This window comes from Babylonia areolata, chromosome 13 (assembly GCF_041734735.1).
Source record: "Babylonia areolata isolate BAREFJ2019XMU chromosome 13, ASM4173473v1, whole genome shotgun sequence".
Lineage (NCBI taxonomy): Eukaryota > Metazoa > Mollusca > Gastropoda > Neogastropoda > Buccinidae > Babylonia > Babylonia areolata.
The window spans coordinates 7889432-7907911 of record NC_134888.1 but is presented as its reverse complement, the minus strand read 5'-3'; the positions used below and the strand labels follow the sequence as shown (position 1 = coordinate 7907911).

Sequence of the window (18480 nt, the reverse complement as noted above, 5' to 3'; positions counted from 1 at the left end):
GATCCCTCTAGTTTCCTCACCCACCTGTTGTAAAGCTCTTATCCCTCTAGTCTCTTCACCTTCCTGTTGTAAAGGTCTGATCTCTCTAGTCTTCTCACACACCTGTTGTAAAGGTCTGAACCCTCTAGTCTCCTCACCCACCTGTTGTAAAGGTCTGATCCCTCTAGTCTCCTCACCTCCCTGTTGTAAAGGTCTGATCCCTCTAGTCTCCTCACCTCCCTGTTGTAAAGGTCTGATCCCTCTAGTCTCCTCACCTCCCTGTTGTAAAGGTCTGATCCCTCTAGTCTCCTCACCTCCCTGTTGTAAAGGTCTGATTCCTCTAGTCTCCTCACCTCCCTGTTGTAAAGGTCTGATCCCTCTAGTCTCCTCACACACCTACTGTAAATGTCTGATCCCTCTAGTCTCCTCACTCCCTGTTGTAAAGGTCTGATTCCTCTAGTCTCCTCACCAACCTGTTGTAAATGTCTGATCCCTCTAGTCTCCTCACCTCCCTGTTGTAAAGGTCTTATCCCTCTAGTCTCCTCACCTACCTGTTGTAAAGGTCTGATCCCTCTAGTCTCCTCACCCACCTGTTGTAAAGGTCTGATCCCTCTAGTCTCCTCACCTCCCTGTTGTAAAGGTCTGATCCCTCTAGTCTCCTCACCCACCTGTTGTAAAGGTCTGATCCCTCTAGTCTCCTCACCTCCCTGTTGTAAAGGTCTGATCCCTCTAGTCTCTTCACCTCCCTGTTGTAAAGGTCTGATCCCTCTAGTCTCCTCACACACCTTTTGTAAAGGTCATATCCCTCTAGTCTCCTCACCCATCCCCACCCAAAGGAAGGGAGTTGGTCACTGAACACAATGTGCCCACTTTTCACAGGTCTGATCAGGTGAGCAGGTAAAACAGTTTATTAACCTGTTAACTTCTGTTGTAAAGGTCTGATCAGGTAAAACAGTTTATTGACCTGTTAGCTTCTGTTGTAAAGGTCTGATCAGGTAAAACAGTTTATCAACCTGTTAACTTCTGTAGTAAAGGTCTGATTAGGTAAAACAGTTTATCAACCTGTTAACTTCTGTTGTAAAGGTCTCATCAGGTGAACCAGTAAAACAGTTTACTGACCTGTTAGCTTCTGTTGTAAAGGTGTGATCAGGTAAAACAGTTTATCAACCTGTTAGCTTCTGTTGTAAAGGTATGATCAGGTGAACTGGAAAAACAGTTTATCAACCTGTTAATTCTGATCTAAAGGTCTGATCAGGGGAGTCGGTAGAACAGAATTTGAATTACCTGTCAGCTTCTGTTCTGTTTGTCTGATCAGGTGAGCAGATAGAACAGAATTTAACCACCTGTCAGTAAATTTCTCACCCACTCTCGAACACACTATTCTCACACTCTGTTCAAATATATTCTTTAATGCAGTCACAAAGAGATCATTATTTTCTCTCACAATTTATTTTCAGATTTAAATAACTCTCACTCACATGCACACATCTACATACGTCTATCTCACTAACATATACACTTGTACATAGATCTATGCATGCATGTACATACATCTATCTCACTCACTAACACATTTGTACATAAATCTCTCACTCACATGAACACATGTACATAAATCAATCTCACTCACATATGCACTTGGACATACATGAATAACCTTCCACAGACTCAGTACTTGAAACAAAATCAAAATATCTTATATTTTCAACCAGGTAAACCAGTTTACATGGCAGCCACTGTGGCAAAGTGCTTGCATCAAGGACCAGTATGTGGGAGTTCTGGGTTCGATCCCCATCTGAAGCCTGAAATACCACTGTGGGAAGTGTCAACCAGTTCCTACCCAGAAACAAGTGTGCTAGGGTGTGACGCAAGCAAGCTGACAGTTTTCACTTTATGGCATATGGTTATATGGTTCCACTTTGTTACATTCAGGCAGGGGGTGGGGGTGGGGGTGGCCCTATCTGACAGACACTACAATGACAGCATGGACAGTGAGAGGGGATCTATCTAGTCATTTCACTGACACCATCAGAATGACATGTTAAGATGGACCGTGAGAAGGGACATGTCTAACACAAAACTGACACCACCGCAACGACATGTATAAGATGGACAGTGAGAAGGGACATGTCTAACACTACACTGACACCACCAGAATGACATTAAGATGGACAGTGAGAAGGGACCTGTCTTAACACTACACTGACACCACCAGAATGACATTAAGATGGACAGTGAGAAGGGACCTGTCTAACACTACACTGACACCACCACAATGACACGTTAAGATGGACAGTGAGAAGGGACCTGTCTAACACTACATTGACACCACCACAATGACACGTTAAGATGGACAGTGAGAAGGGACCTGTCTAACACTACACTGACACCACCAGAATGACATTAAGATGGACAGTGAGAAGGGACCTGTCTAACACTACACTGACACCACCACAATGACACGTTAAGATGGACAGTGAGAAGGGACCTGTCTAACACTACATTGACACCACCACAATGACACGTTAAGATGGACAGTGAGAAGGGACCTGTCTAACACTACACTGACACCACCAGAATGACATTAAGATGGACAGTGAGAAGGGACCTGTCTAACACTACACTGACACCACCACAATGACACGTTAAGATGGACAGTGAGAAGGGACCTGTCTAACACTACATTCACACCACCACAATGACACGTTAAGATGGACAGTGAGAAGGGACCTGTCTAACACTACACTGACACCACCACAACGACATGTTAATATGGACAGTGAGAAGGGACCTGTCTAACACTACACTGACACCACCAGAATGACATTAAGATGGACAGTGAGAAGGGACCTGTCTGACACTACACTGACACCACCAGAACGACATTAAGATGCACAGTGAGAAGGGACCTGTCTAACACTACACTGACACCACCACAATGACATGTTAAGATGGACAGTGAGAAGGGACCTGTCTAACACTACACTGACACCACCAGAATGGCATTAAGATGGACAGTGAGAAGGACCTGTCTAACACTACACTGACACCACCAGAATGACATGTTAAGATGGACAGTGTGAAGGGACCTGTCCAACACTACACTGACACCACCAGAATAACAAGACGTTCATATGGACAGCGAAAATGACAATTTTCATGTTGGGTGTCTGTGATTTGTTCAACTGTTCAGTTCACGGACACAGAAAATCTAACCAATCAGTTCACTGATGAGTGATGCAGACAATCTAACCAATCAGTTCGAGTGATGCAGACAATCTAACCAATCAGTTCACTGATGCAGACAATCTAACCAATCAGTTCACTGATGCAGACAATCTTCTGATCAATCTGTCAGCTGGCAGTCTGTCCACCACACGGTTGCTGTGCAACCTGAAAGATGGCAACCGCTTCTTGTGTGTCTCCCCTCTGTCACAGTGCTGTGTGGTGGTGGATCTGCTGGAACTGGCTGCTGGTGCTCTCCACATCCCTCTCCCTCCCCTCCCGCCTCATGCCGTCCACTTCAGACACCTGCAATCAACAAGGACTAGTTCAGTGACTGTCTAATTCATCAGACACCTGACCTGGTCAGTGACTGTCCACTTCATCAAACACCTGACCTGTCTGTGAGTGTGAAACAATGTAAAAATAAAAAAGGAATGAAGTGAAAATGACAGCAGACAGAAAGACAGAACACATGTCTCTACACAATCCCACGCTCACCAGACTCTTACAATTTCAGTTTCTCAGAGACATCAAAGCATGCAGACTTATATCTATATTTGCTACACCACTGCATTAACTAAATATAATGTCAAAAACGGGTGTGTGGGCCTGACCTACATGTAAACCCAACATGTGTGGGCCTGACCTACATGTAAACCCAACATGTGTGGACCTGACCTACATGTAAACCCAACATGTGTGGGCCTGACCTACATGTAAACCCAACATGTGTGGGCCTGACCTACATGTAAACCCAACATGTGTGGACTTGACCTACATGTAAACCCAACATGTGTGGGCCTGACCTACATGTAAACCCAACATGTGTGGACCTGACCTACATGTAAACCCAACATGTGTGGGCCTGACCTACATGTAAACCCAACATGTGTGGACTTGACCTACATGTAAACCCAACATGTGTGGGCCTGACCTACATGTAAACCCAACATGTGTGGACCTGACCTACATGTAAACCCAACATGTGTGGGCCTGACCTACATGTAAACCCAACATGCTGGTCAGGCACTGAGAGCCTAACAAACACAAGCAGAATTTTTTTGTAGAGATTCATATCTACATATGATAAAATATCATAATAAAGTGAAATGAAACAAATAAACCAAATGAGTATGGAAATGAAAATAGAAGAAAACACATGACTCACAACTCCACACCCTTTCTCCCAAGTTTGGAAAAAGAAACTGAGCGACTTGTCATTCGGATGAGACGATAAACTGAGGTCACCTGTGCAACACGCACTTGACACATTGAAAAAGAACTCATAGAAACATAAGTAGTGTCCTCTGGCAAAATTCTAAGAAGAAATCCATTCTGACTGGTACACAAATATATGCATGCACTCAAGGCCTGACTAGTGTGTTTGGTTATGCTGCTGGTCTGGCATCTGCCTAGCAGATGTGGTGTAGCGTAAATGGATTTGTCCGAATGCAGTGATGCCTCCTTGAGAAGTGAAAGTGAAGCTGGACCCCACCTGGTGTCCTGATGGGTGCCGTGACACTTGATGCAGCAGTAACGAGCCCCGCACTGAACACACGTGTAGTTGGAGGGGAAGCCGCACACTGCACAGAAATGGCGCTCAGGCAGCCGGGAGGGGGGCACACAGGCTGAAAAGTAACTCGCTCCTTCTCCGTTCAACATTTGCTGAGGGAAAAATACAAAGCAAAGCATTTATTGCTTAATAACTGGAAGTTATTGAATTCTAAAAGCACTGCAACATGTATATAACTAAGCATTTATACACATTCTGCTGACTTTTTGTTATTTATGATCAGCTAGTATGGCTGCTTAAAAGTGTGGAATGGGATGGGAGGTGATGGGTGAAGTGGAGGTATTTCATTCCTCTCTTTCTGAGACCAGTGTTTTACTTTCTGACACATATTCCTAATGCCTTTGTGTAATTTATGCATTATTCTATATTATAATTCTATATCATTACTATGGCCCAATAAAATACAAGAGCAGCATACCTCTTCTTCAAGCATTGCAGCAAACGTTTTGCGGTAGCGCTGCTTGAAGTCTATTCTGGATTTCCGTTTCTTCTTGGTGCCTGGGCCTGCAACAAACAGCAGTTTCCAGTTCTGAGAATGGAACTTCTGTTCAAAGGGGAAAAAAAAAGTTACCAAAGTCATGGAGCCAGACTGAGAAAGTATCTCCCTGGAAGTGGAAGTGAGCTGTTCCAATTCCTCATGAATCTGCTGACAGTGACACTGAAGACATAAACATGAACTCACCACTGGTATGGAAAAACTGAAAAAGCATACACATAAAAGGAAAAATGTCTCACAGCTTTGGCAGCATAAAAGTCTATATAGTATATTCAATATAAAATATTATTCCTCACTTTCTTTGAAACCCATGTACTGTAATTAAAGTTATCAAACACCATGCTGGATCACATAAATCCCTCATATTGCTAACAATAATACTGTTATAATTTATTGTTTTTATTATACTAAAGAACATGGGAAAACAGTGACAGCTCAACTCATGTCAAAGAATGGCTAATCTCATATCTGGGGGTTCTGAACAACCCCTAGCCCCCTACTGACACCACCAGTCCCAGTCCACTCTTACAGTAGTATGCATGAGGACTCCCAACATGAGTAAAGTATTCTTTCTTACCAGCAATGTCCATGGCTTCTTCAAACTTTGGGGCCTTCTTGCTCATCTTCAGGTCTGCATGAGGATCTTCGGAAAAGTTGTCCGACTCCAGCGCTTCAAGTGCTTTTCTCTGTCGTCTGCGTCGTGAAACCTCATCAAGAACCCGCTTCTGGTCAGCATTTTTCTGACGCACTGCAATGAATATTTTGCATTAGATTTGGAGCATTACACTTACAGTTTATCAATACTTTGCACGATTATAATCCATACAAAATTACAAAAGCAATACATCGATGTTACACACCAAAGAAACATGCTATTCAAAGTCTACATTTCAGTACCAGATTCAAACATTCCTTAAAATTCTGTCACAGTCTCTACAAAAATAACTTATTTTCTTCTCCCATAGGTCCCAAATTGGAATTCACTACGGACAACAGTTGTCAAGGCTCTTTTTCTGTATCTTTCAAGAGGGAGGTCTGCAGAATCTCATTGTAGAGTCGTCGTCGTCGGCCTCCTTCCGTCTCGAGAGACCAGAAATGAAGTCACTGCCGTGCATTGCACTTCCTGCTGTGGCTGTGTAGACCGATGCTGGAGTGGCAATCTCTACAACATGTGGGACAGATACAGGTAGATGCTGGGTGGTTTACAGAATTTGACTTGCGTGTGGCAGGTCAGCAGTATTTCATTGTAGAGAGTGGGAACCGTGGACAGAAGTAAACGAAGGGCTGGCTTATGAAGGGCTTCACTAGTAGGATTGGTTCAGCCCAGAAATAATAGAACAGTGGTATATCGTCAAAGCTCCATTACCTCCACTTTTATTTTCCAAGCTGCGCACACACTGAAATGTCTATGAATACTAATTAAATGCCAAAACATACACTTTTACTAACCGCGTTATAAAATGGTGGAACCCACTAACAGAACTAACCAAAACAGCACCAACTCTTAACCAATTCAAGAATCTTCTGGACGCTGATATAAATGTAAAGATAAAAAAGTATGAATATGATGATTAAATTACTCGTAGGAAAATTACCGCATGCAATGCAGACACTACTCAATGTTGACGAAAAAGAAGGGACATCAAAAAGGCCGCGAGGCCTACTTCGTCCCTATTCTATACCTATACCTATACCTAAAATCATACTTACTTGATTCACGTTTTTCCGCCATGCTTGCAAGGGAAGTAATGCTGCAGTTAAAGATACCCCCCCCCCTTCTTCCTTCTGTCCTCTGACCACTGACGTATATAATACAATATAATTCAATACACAATATACACCCGTGCCTCTGACAGGGCTGGTGGAAATGATGCCGTGCAGTTCTGGCAAAATATATTATTGTTTTTTTATGTGCACATCTTGAAACAGTGTGCAATGTAGTGATTGCTGTGGTGATGGCTGAAGTTGCACAAATTATGCAATTGCAAGGTAAAGAACGTTAATTCGTTATTGTTTTTATGTCTATTTTTTTTCTTCTTTTAAAAAAATATTTTTTATAACACACACACATACTTTTTAAATGTCACTTGATAACTCAGATCAATGAAATATTGATTGACATTGTTGCATAGTGATGTGGAAGTTTCCCTTTGACAAGGAAATAAGGCATTGGGTGTCCTCTTGTTGGGTTTGTTTGCTAAGATTTAATATGAATCAAATTTGTTCAGGTTACGTGTAATTGACAATATTTGTTTTATTTGCATGGGTATAAATGTCAGTAAAGGTCAGCAATGACAGATGCATTTTGATGTCATTTTTTTTATATCCAGTGATTTATTTTGAATGAAGATGGCATATTTTGTTCTAATGTATTTGTTTTCCCTTGGACTGAAAACCCCCCCAGCTATTATCATAATAAATATCGCTTTTGTGAACAAGTGTCATCTGGTTGGTGCAAAACGTTAAAGATATGACATCTATCTTGAACATTTTAAAGATATTGTGATACTCAAAGTTGTCATATAATCTTAATCTGTGAGAGCAGTACAGTGCACATACACATTCTCTCTCCTTTTCTCTCTTTCTCTCAGTGAATACAAGGACAGTGAGTGAATGAGGCAGAGATACAGATCGATGCAAACAGCACAGAACAGAAACACACTCACACAAATACTCATATAAAGAAACACATGCACACAAACATGCACAAACACACATGCACAAACACACATGTACAGAGATCAAAACCCAAGTACAGTTTGCAAGGGACATTTTATTGTGAGGGAAAAAACAGCTTTGACTCATATTTCATTGCATTGTGGATCCAATCAAAATCCTCTGATGCAGATTTCTACTCTGGCACATCTTAACATGATATTTACAAAGCAAACAGCAGGTACTGATCACTCTCAATGCATCAATACGGGTGATGGTGGCAAGTGTCAATTTATTTCATGAACACATATAAATGTAATAAATGCAATCAATTGATATCATGAACATATGTAATCAACTGTTATCATGAACACACGTAATCAACCAGTAGAATCATATAATCATCACAGACATTAAATTGCTTTGTTTTACACCATATTATCACAAGAACCCTTCTCTACCAATACTATTACACACATCTCTGTTGACAATAAAACCCTGAAGCCAAACAACTGACTGCTGGATCTTCCTTCTGAAAACAGTAAGTTCTCTGGTATATATCTGATTTCAACCCTTTTAGAATATTCTGGTTGAATGCCATATCATCTTTTAGGCAACTACATACTGAGTCAAGTTTTCAAAACCAGGACTGAACAAAGAAAAGAAAAATCCCAACACTAGAACAAAACAACACCAAAATACTTACTGAATCATTGTTCAGTGTTCATTTTAAAGGGTTCTGTTTGAACTTTTTATTAAAAATTACAAGAAAAAATATGAGTATCAGAGAGAGGAGGAGAGAGAGAGGAGAAAAAGAAAGGAGGACGGAGGCAGACAGAATTTGGCAGTGCAGCTTACTGTGCACATGACATGGATACAATGACGACTGATGCTGGCAACACGTATGTCTGATACTCAATCTGTTAAGATGCTGTTGTCACCAACTGAATTCATCAAGCAGCACTTAGATGAATATGTGATGGTCTGGAGTTTGGAACTGCAGTCATGTTTGTTATAAATGATGGTACAACACATGGTACCACTGCAAAGAAAGAACAATATAATCCATACTATCTCCTCTTCATATACAACTGGTACCACCACAAAGAATGAACAATATAATCCAAATATCTCCACTTCATATAGATTCTGAGTATTGATCATATACACTACATTTGTAAAACTATTGAATGACACATGATCATTGTAAAAAAAAATCCTACATGAGAAAATGTTATACATTCTCTGATATGGGACGTTCTAAATCAGCATACAATTTGTATAAATGTTCCGTGCTTCAAGATTGGTGCAAAACTCCCAAGAACATTCCATGTAAGAAAATCTCAAACAATCTGATAGTGCATAAGGTGAAGCCGGTGTTGTTAACAGCAGTACGACTGAACATGACCATGGCCACACCATTTCCATTTCTTCAGACTTGCTGACAGTTGTTAACAGTAGTACGACTGAATATGACCATGGCTACACCATTTCCACTTCTTCCGACTTGCTGACAGACTACAGTAAGGTGTCATCACTAAAGGGTGAGCAGTGAGCCAACGGGGAATGGTGACTGTGGCATCAACCAATTCTCAGTAACCTCCTCCTTCTTCTCCCTCAACTCTGTGAAGTCACTGGGGCGCCGCACAGAACTGTTCACCAGATTCCTCCAGGTCTGTCTGTTGTGTGTCAAAGCCTGGGTCTCTGCAAATGGTTTGCCCTGTGTGGTTTACACTGAGATGTTTCATTCACAGCCTGTTTCACTTTCTCCACATTTCTGCATTCCAAGAACATATGACAGCTATGGTAATACAATAGGATATGGCAGGAATAGATCAGCATTCAACATTTGTACAAGAACAAAAGAAACTACATATCCTAAATCATTCACAATAAACACTCCCATGCACATGATCACACAAACAGCAAGTCTTCAACACTGCTAAAAACTGCATAAAAAAGGAGGGAATTCTGTCCAAACAAGCTCTTTTGAACAAATTCCTTAAAGTAACAGTTATCCATTTGGTTAAAAGGTTGTACATGGTGGAATGGGAATAATTCTGCAAACCAAAATTTCTGACACATTCATACAAAGCATACATGTGGGCACTAATGATGAAAATGGATGTTTGATACTGGTCATTCCCAAACAAGCTGGTAAAATATGTACTGCTGTAAAGCCACATTGCGCAATATAATAAATACAGTTTGATATATATCTTCTCACTAATACACTGGTAGCAGAAGTCATAAATATTTCACGTTTCTGACGTATGATACATATAATCTTTGATTATTTATAGCAAAAATATATATGTCTGAGAAAACGCTTTCAAAAGTTATACATCAATATGAGGTGAAATAAAACCTCTAAAATCATGACTGACTCACTGAACACATGCTGAACAGTTCTCTTATACATGCTTTCAATCAGTGATACATGTGACAATAAAAAGCAGCAAATAAAAAATCTGTCTGTTATAACAGAATGTGAAGCAGAAAATCACTGGTCATTTTAACTTGCAATGTACAAGGCAGATAACAGCAACAATCCTTTTGAAGATTAAGAATTAAATCATGGAAATAATCATATGAAGTGTAGAAAGAGAAAACAAAAACAAAAAACAACAAAAACAAATCGTGGCCTGTGTAAACAAATTGTCATTGGCAGGAACAGACAAAACTGAGACAACACTGAAGGGTGACAAAGAACGGTGATGGGACTTGGAAAGACTCAACAGATAGCTCTTCTGTTTCTGGTGGTGGACAGAAATTGATTATTGCACCATGCAAGGAATATTTGTTATGCTCGGTTTCTAACACATTTCTGTGACAAATAACAGAGTTAGGTTCCAAGTCATGTGTGTCTGTGTGTGTGTTTGTGCATATCTGTGTTTGTGTGTGCTCAATAATAAAGATTATCTGTGTGTGTGTGTGTGTGTGTGGGTGTGTGTGTGCTTGTAGTGATAACATACTGAGGATTAATTCAAAGGAATGACAGATACTGAAAAAAACACGACACCACAAAAAGAGATCAAGAAGACCAGCAGTTAAAAGGAGGTTCCTGTGTAGGAAAGTTTATTTTTCTTTCCTCTGCTTTAAAAAAAAAACACAACTTGTCAGTTGTTTGTTTTGGATGTGACAGTGAAAAGCAACATACTCTAACAAACACAGCAAATGTTACTGGTTAGCTGTTTGTTTTGAATGTGATTTAGACAACAACCAACATACTCTGACAAACACAGCAGATGTTACTGGTCGGTTGTTTGATTTGAATGTGATTTAGACAACAACCAACATACTCTGACAAACACAGCAAATGTTACTGGTCGGTTGTTTGATTTGAATGTGATTTAGACAACCACCAACACACACTGACAAACACAGCAGATGTTACTGGTCAGTTGTTTGATCTGAATGTAATTACAGATTAGGTTTGCCAGAATTGTGTGAACTGTCATAAAAAAACGGACTCCCTCTTGACAAAATATTGAATGGTTAAATATCTTTATATGTCTGGTTTATGGTTAAATATCTATATATGTCTGGTTTTTGTCACCAGAATATCTTAATGTCATTTCTTACTAAATGCAGCAACCACAATACCATGAGAAATGGTCATTAGCATCTAAATATGAAAAGCAAGTCTTCAGAACCTAAAAATAACAAAACAAATGCAGTGATCACCCAGCTGCTTGATTAAAAAGTGACTAAAATGACAGCTTCTTTTCAGCGACACACAATAAGCAAGCACAATATCATAATTGATTCCATGCTCAAATAAGTACAAAATAACATGCAGGAACAAGTATAAAGTCTCCAGTCTTCCCATCAAACAAGCTACATAGCAGTAAGTGATCTGAATTAAATCACATATTATGTGTATACTATCAGTGCAATAAAAGCACTTCTCAGACATTAAATGTATACCTTCGATGTACCAGAAACACACATGTAAAGCTGGGACAAGCTATTAAAGCTGTCAAAACAAACCTAAGATCTTAAAACACAAGACGTAACAAAGGTGCAAATGATGATCTATGAGTGTGCTTTACACTGATCACAGAAGTAAACTTACATGGAAGGTTAAAAATCTTTCTGATCAACGAGACATCAACAGAGGTGAAAGTCACTGCTTTTCACTTGTGCTTCAACACTTCAATGTATGACAAGTTCAGACGATGGGTCCACCCCAAACTTCAGCTTGTGATCTTCGAAGAGCTGTGTCAGAGCCGCCATGTATTTCTGGTGAAGTTCGTCCACTTCTTCCTCCGTCGGCTCCGCCACTCGTTCCACATCGATTGGTTTTCCGACTGAAACGTGACACACCATGCACAGCATGACACATGGAACACGTCTGTCTGTCTGTCGTGCGTGCGTGCGTGTGTGTGTGTGTGTGTGTGTGTGTGTGTGTGTGTGTGCATGTGTGTGTGTATGTGTGTGCATGTGTGTGTGAGTGTGAGTGTGTGTGTGTGTGTGTGCGTGCACACACTCCCTTACTCAAGCATGTAAAACCATGTGTTGACTGCAATCAGAAAAATGTCAGTCTTTAGGTTCAGCTCAGCAACGGATCAACGTACTGACAGTATGAAATGAGTCTTTTAGACACAAAACTGAAATAGTTAGAATTAAAACTCAATCAGTCATGAAAACCATGAATAATGCAAACAAACAAACAAACAAACAAAAAAAAGACAGGCATTTATACAAATGGCTGACCAAGCCAAACAGCAAACAAAACACAATGCCATGAATAACTTCTAAGAACTGCCCCCACATTAACATAAACACTTTCACAGGTACACACAAAACACAAAGAAAGAAAGATTCCACAGAAGTTTCACTGGGCAATTTGGTCTTTCTCTCTCTCACACACACACACCATACTCCACACACAGAGACTCGCACAAAGACGCACACACACACACAAACATACACACAGACTCGTGCAAATACACACACACACAGACACAAACTCTTTCTTTCATACACACAAGACACACACTGACAGCTGACGACAGCTAGATAACTTACAGATGCTGTTAATGGGGTTTCGGTACGGCAGAAGGCCAAAGGTGTAGTTAAAGATGCCGCGGCCGTGGAAGAGGGGTGGGGAGAAGCCCAGAACGTTGGTCATCAGATTCTGCAGGCGGCGCAGTTTGGAACCCTCAGGGTTTGGTACCTGAGAGTACAGGTTGTTCTCTCCGAAGGAAAAGGTGGGAACCAAGCTGGCCCTGTGAACAGTGAACAACAGTCTGGTGTCAATCATGCACTGTACACACAAAGTTATGCACCATAAACATCACAGTCTGGTGTCAATCATGCACTGCACACACAAAGTTATGCACCATTAAGACCAGCCTGCTGTCAATCATGCACTGTACACATAAAGTTATGCACCATTAACACCACAGTCTGGTGTCAATCATGCACTGCACACACAAAGTTATGCACCATTAACACCACAGTCTGCTGTCAATCATGCTCAATACACAGTAAGACATGTCTTGTTAAAACACTATCAACACAATCTGGTGTCAATCATGCACTTCAAACAGTAAGTCACGTCCTGTTGAAACATCAACACAATCTGGTGTCGATCATGCAGTACACATAGTTATGTACCTTTTACAACACAATCTGGTGTCGATCATGCAGTACACATACAGTTATGTACCTTTTACAACACAATCTGGTGTCAATCATGCAGTACACAAAGTAAGTCATGTCCCATACACTCAGTGCGTGTGTGTGTGTGTGTGTGTGTGTGCGCGCGTGCGTGTGTGCATGTATCAATTCATTTGAATTCAGCTGAAGGTGTTAATAACTCCATGGAATCATACCATCACTGCCATCACTGACCTGTGTCGCAGCTTTTCTGTGTGTGTGTGTGTGTGTGTGTGAAAGTGAGAGAGAGAGAGAGAGAGAGAGAGAGTGTGTGTGTGTATTAATCACTTGAATTCAGCCACACGTGAGTGTGGCTAACATCACGGAATCCTGGCTTCACTAACCCATGACGCAGTGCCATGCGGATGAATCCTTTGCGGTGGAGGAGGTTGACTCTGTAGCAGCCAGGGACCGCGTCCAGGGCTTCTTTCGCTCCCCCCACCACAATGCCCACCGCGTTCCCTGTCCCCTCCTTTGTCAGCACCCACTCTATGCTGCTCTTGGACACCTCAATGGCTCCTGGACATTCAACAAAGCTTTTATTTCACACTCTGTGCTGCTCCTCGATACCTCAATAGCTTCTGGACATTCAACAAAGTTTTTATTTCACACTCTATGCTGCTCCTGGACACCTCAATGGCTCCTGGGCATTCAACAAAGCTTTTATTTCACACTCTATGCTGCTCTTCGACACCTCAGTGGCTCCTGGACATTCAACAAAGCTTTTATTTCACACTCTAAAAAATGATTTTTTTTTAAAATCCCAAAACCAAACAAAACAATATGAAATCAAGTAACAAAAACATTCCACACAATATCATGTGCCCCAACAGCTCCACTGCTGGAGCTGGGTGCCATTAAGTTAATTTACCCTTTTCTTTACAATGATCATTCAATAACTATTCAAAGAAACTTTAATTAGTCTGTAATCTGAGTGAGTGTTCCAGAAATCAAATTCCATTTATTCTGATGTATTACATCTTTCCCTATGGATTATTTATAATTATGTGGAGTTTAAAAGCTTAATGGTGAGTATGGTATTTCCACAGCTCTCTCTTAAAAAAAAAAAAAAAAAAAAAAAAAAAAAAAAATCACAAATATCTTGAACAAGAGTGTATATTATAGTAATATCATACTGATGGTACCATAGAATAAATCATATGTGTGAAATGAGAAAATGTGATAGACGGATACAAGAGAGAAAATACTGACAGAATAACAGAGAAGGTTTATACAGCGAGGACAGAAACGGTCACAAACAACAATGCATACATTAAAAACTTAGCACAACAGCATGGTTATCAGACTTGTCACCCACCTGACATGAGTAAGTACTACACACCTGACACCAGAAAGTACTACACACCTGACACCAGAAAGTACTACACACCTGACATCAGTAAGTACTACACACCTGACATCAGGAAGTACTACACACCTGACATGAGTAAGTACTACACACCTGACACCAGAAAGTACTACACACCTGACATCAGGAAGTACTACACACCTGACACCAGAAAGTACTACACACCTGACATGAGGAAGCATGACACACCTGACATGAGAAAGTACTACACACCTGACATCAGGAAGTACTACACAACTGACATGAGTAAGTATTACACACCTGACATCAGAAAGTACTACACACCTGACACCAGAAAGTACTACACACCTGACATGAGGAAGTACTACGAGGAAGTCCTACACACCCGACATGAAGTACTACACACCTGACATGAGGAGTTACTACACACCCGACATGAGGAAGTACTACACACCTGACATCAGGAAGCACAACACACCTGACATCAGGAAGTACTGCACACCTTACATGAGGAAGTACGACACACCTGACATAGGAAGTACGACACACCTGACATGAGGAAGCACTACACACCTGACATGAGTAAGTACGACACACCTGACATGAGTAAGTATTACACATCTGACATGAGGAGTACTACACACCTGACACAGGAAGTACAACACACCTGACATGAGGAAGCACTACACACCTGACATGAGGAAGTATGACACACCTGACATGAGTAAGTATTACACATCTGACATGAGGAGTACTACACACCTGACACAGGAAGTACAACACACCTGACATGAGGAAGCACTACACACCTGACATGAGGAAGTACGACACACCTGACATGAGGAAGTACTACACACCTGACATGAGGAGTACTACACACCTGACATGAGGAAGTACTACACACCTGACATGAGGAAGTACTACACACCTGACACAGGAAGTACAACACACCTGACATGAGGAAGAACTACATACCTGTCATGAGGAAGTATGACACACCTGACATGAGGAAGTACTACACACCTGACATGAGGAAGTACTCTCGGACACAGGTAACATAAACTGGCCAGACAGCACACACAAGTAGGTACTACACACCTGTCATGAGGAAGTACTACACACCTGACATCAGGGAGTCCTACACACCTGACATGAGGAAGTACTACACACCGAAGTACTACACACCTGACATCAGGAAGTACTCTCAGAACACCGGGAACATAAACTGGCCAGGCAGCACACATAAGTAGATACTACACACCTGTCATAAGGACACACTACACACCTGACATGAGGAAGTACTCTCTGAACATAGGGAACATGAACTGGCCAGACAGCACACACAGGTAGGGCTTGATGGCAGGAAACAGGGAACTGAACCCAGACCCCTCTGTTCCCAAGTTACAGAAGTGGCTGTGGCACATGATCCCGTGAGGGTGGCACCCCACAATGTAGTTCTTGGACGGGTGAAGCTCGGCCGTCTTGACAATCTTGATGGGGAAATAGTCGGCGAAATGCTTGAAGAGCGACCAGCTGCGAATCCACCTGGACCTGCGCCCCCCCTGCCTAGACACATGGCGGTCGTAGTAGTACCAGATGAAGTAAAGGAGAGGGATGAAGTAGAGCTGGGTGAAGAGGAGGTAGAGGAAGAAGAAGGCCATGCCGAAGCCCATGAAAAGGAAGAGGTAGGTGTAGTGCACCACCGCCAGTGTCTGCAGCCGACGCTCAAACGGGATGCTCAGAGGAGCCAGTTCCAGACCCAGGATTTTCATTGTGCCTTTCTGCAAGCGAAAAAATGAAACCGTTTTAGCTCCAGTATATTTAATCATTCTGCTATTCTGTAGGAGAAAAAAAGGAAATCATTTCAGCTCCAGCATATTCATTCTGCTATTTTGCAAGAGAAAACAGAAACCGTTCAGTCCCAGTATTTCCATTTTATTCTGCACAAGAAAAAAGAAACAAGTGCACCTCAAGAAGGAAAGTTGAAAACTGATGAAATGAAAATGACGTCTTGTGACATAAATGTCTTGAGGTGCCTATGATTATTTATGCTATTGTATTACCTGGTGCATTTTCCAAGCAATGCTGATTGTTCCATGCTTTTCTTAGTTCTGATGCTGACCTGAAAAACTTTTATCCAACCATTTACAACTCTATGCACAAATTAGAAACCATAATGATATTATCTGTTTTACGCTTTTACCTGATCTTATAACTTCTTTTTTGTTGTTTAACAGGACAGGAGTGAAGTAAAGGTTTCATCTGAAAACAAGTCATATCCTTCCGGTGCACTGTTTTGAAGATAATAATGATGTGTACAAATAAACATGTCTAATAAAATATATATAATAACAACAACAAAAAAACAAATAAAGTTAACGTACAATGTGTTGAATTTTGCAAGTGTGGGTGAAATCCTCTCCACAGTGTTACACCTGCCATCTACGTGGGGTTCAACTTCAAGTAGAGCTCATGACCTAGTTTGCCGAACACCTTATCTGTAAAAGTCCAATGACCTTTTTGTTCATTGTTATATTCTTTATTTCTTTTCTTTTCTTATTTTTTATGTCACTCGATGGAGACATGTTAGCGTTTGTTCGTGTCAGGAAACATAAACCTGTCGTTTCCTGATGTTCTGTCGTTTCCATATGATTCAACAAAACAAGTATTACTGCCGGTAACAGCTGTTGTAAGTAAACCGCACTGAAGAGAGGCAGTAACATTTCCACCAGTCGGTCGGGAACAACGTTCGCTCAGGCTGTTTGAACTTTAGCCTCTTTTGCAGTCTGTGATTCAGAATGCGAAAAGGGGTGTCCCAATAGGCAATTACAATTCGCGAGCATAAACACATGAATAATATCATAAGAAATTAACCAAAATTACCGATGCATTATCAAGAAACTGTTACCTATGTTTCGCTTGGAGCAGTTTTGAGCTGCCTTGGTACACTTCCGTACATCGAAATTCAAGTGTGTTGTTGCAGGTTCACAAATGACATTGACCCTGAAAATGACACTCCGGAATTGCAAATCTATCAAAGCACTGGCTGCAAAATCTAAAAATAGTTTGTTTGTTTCGATATTGCCATGACAAGATAGAATGAACTATAAAATCTTTAAAAATGAATCAGAAGGGCTGACATTTTGCAGACACACAGACAACGAAAAATGTTTTATCAAGCCATTCAAAATATGATGACTGCATATGCAAGAGGTTATGAATGAGTGATGTGGATATTCAATCAGTTCAACGTGTGCCGGTTCACTTTTCAGTGACAAGAGGTCCTGATGTAGCCTAAGTGATTTTGGTCTATCATATAAAGTAGTCACTTTTTGAACTCTCAAACTCAAAACAATCGGTCAACAGAACAAAATAATCAGTAGATATAACTCAGTATATAGTTCAGCATTTTTATTTATTTATTTTTTTATTTTTTATCTCCCTCACATTTTGTGGTCACGTTGTTAGAAATCCTGGTTCACAAATGGCATATTTCAGTTGTATCTTGTAAAAATTTTTTTTTTACAGAAACGTTAAACTCCGAATCGTTGGTTT

General features: G+C 40.9%; 2 protein-coding genes across 7 annotated transcripts; both read right to left on the bottom strand.

Annotated features, from left to right (window-relative positions):
* Positions 1 to 1390: 1390 nt before the first annotated feature.
* On the bottom strand, positions 1391 to 7029 carry LOC143289026 (zinc finger HIT domain-containing protein 1-like). Of its 5 annotated transcripts, none has more exons than XR_013056162.1 (6): positions 6984 to 7029; positions 5851 to 6021; positions 5196 to 5281; positions 4700 to 4869; positions 3008 to 3510; positions 1391 to 2949 (listed from the first exon to the last, which is right to left on the bottom strand). XR_013056162.1 is itself a non-coding variant. In XM_076597807.1 (5 exons), the coding sequence occupies exons 1-5, from the start codon at positions 7003 to 7005 to the stop codon at positions 3489 to 3491; spliced, it is 471 nt and encodes a 156-aa protein (XP_076453922.1). In that variant the 5' UTR covers positions 7006 to 7029; the 3' UTR covers positions 1391 to 3488. The 5 variants fall into 5 exon arrangements, 2 of the variants coding, with proteins under 2 accessions (XP_076453922.1, XP_076453923.1); XR_013056163.1 differs by having other exon boundaries at positions 1391 to 2829; XR_013056164.1 differs by having other exon boundaries at positions 1391 to 2770.
* Positions 7030 to 8026: 997 nt separating this feature from the next.
* Positions 8027 to 17927, bottom strand: LOC143289025 (2-acylglycerol O-acyltransferase 2-like). 2 transcript variants are annotated; one of them, XM_076597805.1, is made up of 5 exons: positions 17834 to 17927; positions 16211 to 16706; positions 13940 to 14114; positions 12963 to 13162; positions 8027 to 12241 (listed from the first exon to the last, which is right to left on the bottom strand). In XM_076597805.1, exons 2-5 carry the CDS (start codon positions 16695 to 16697, stop codon positions 12087 to 12089), a joined length of 1017 nt encoding a protein of 338 aa, XP_076453920.1. In that variant the 5' UTR covers positions 16698 to 16706; positions 17834 to 17927; the 3' UTR covers positions 8027 to 12086. The 2 variants fall into 2 exon arrangements, with proteins under 2 accessions (XP_076453920.1, XP_076453921.1); XM_076597806.1 differs by lacking the exon at positions 17834 to 17927 and adding an exon at positions 17310 to 17457.
* Positions 17928 to 18480: the final 553 nt, after the last annotated feature.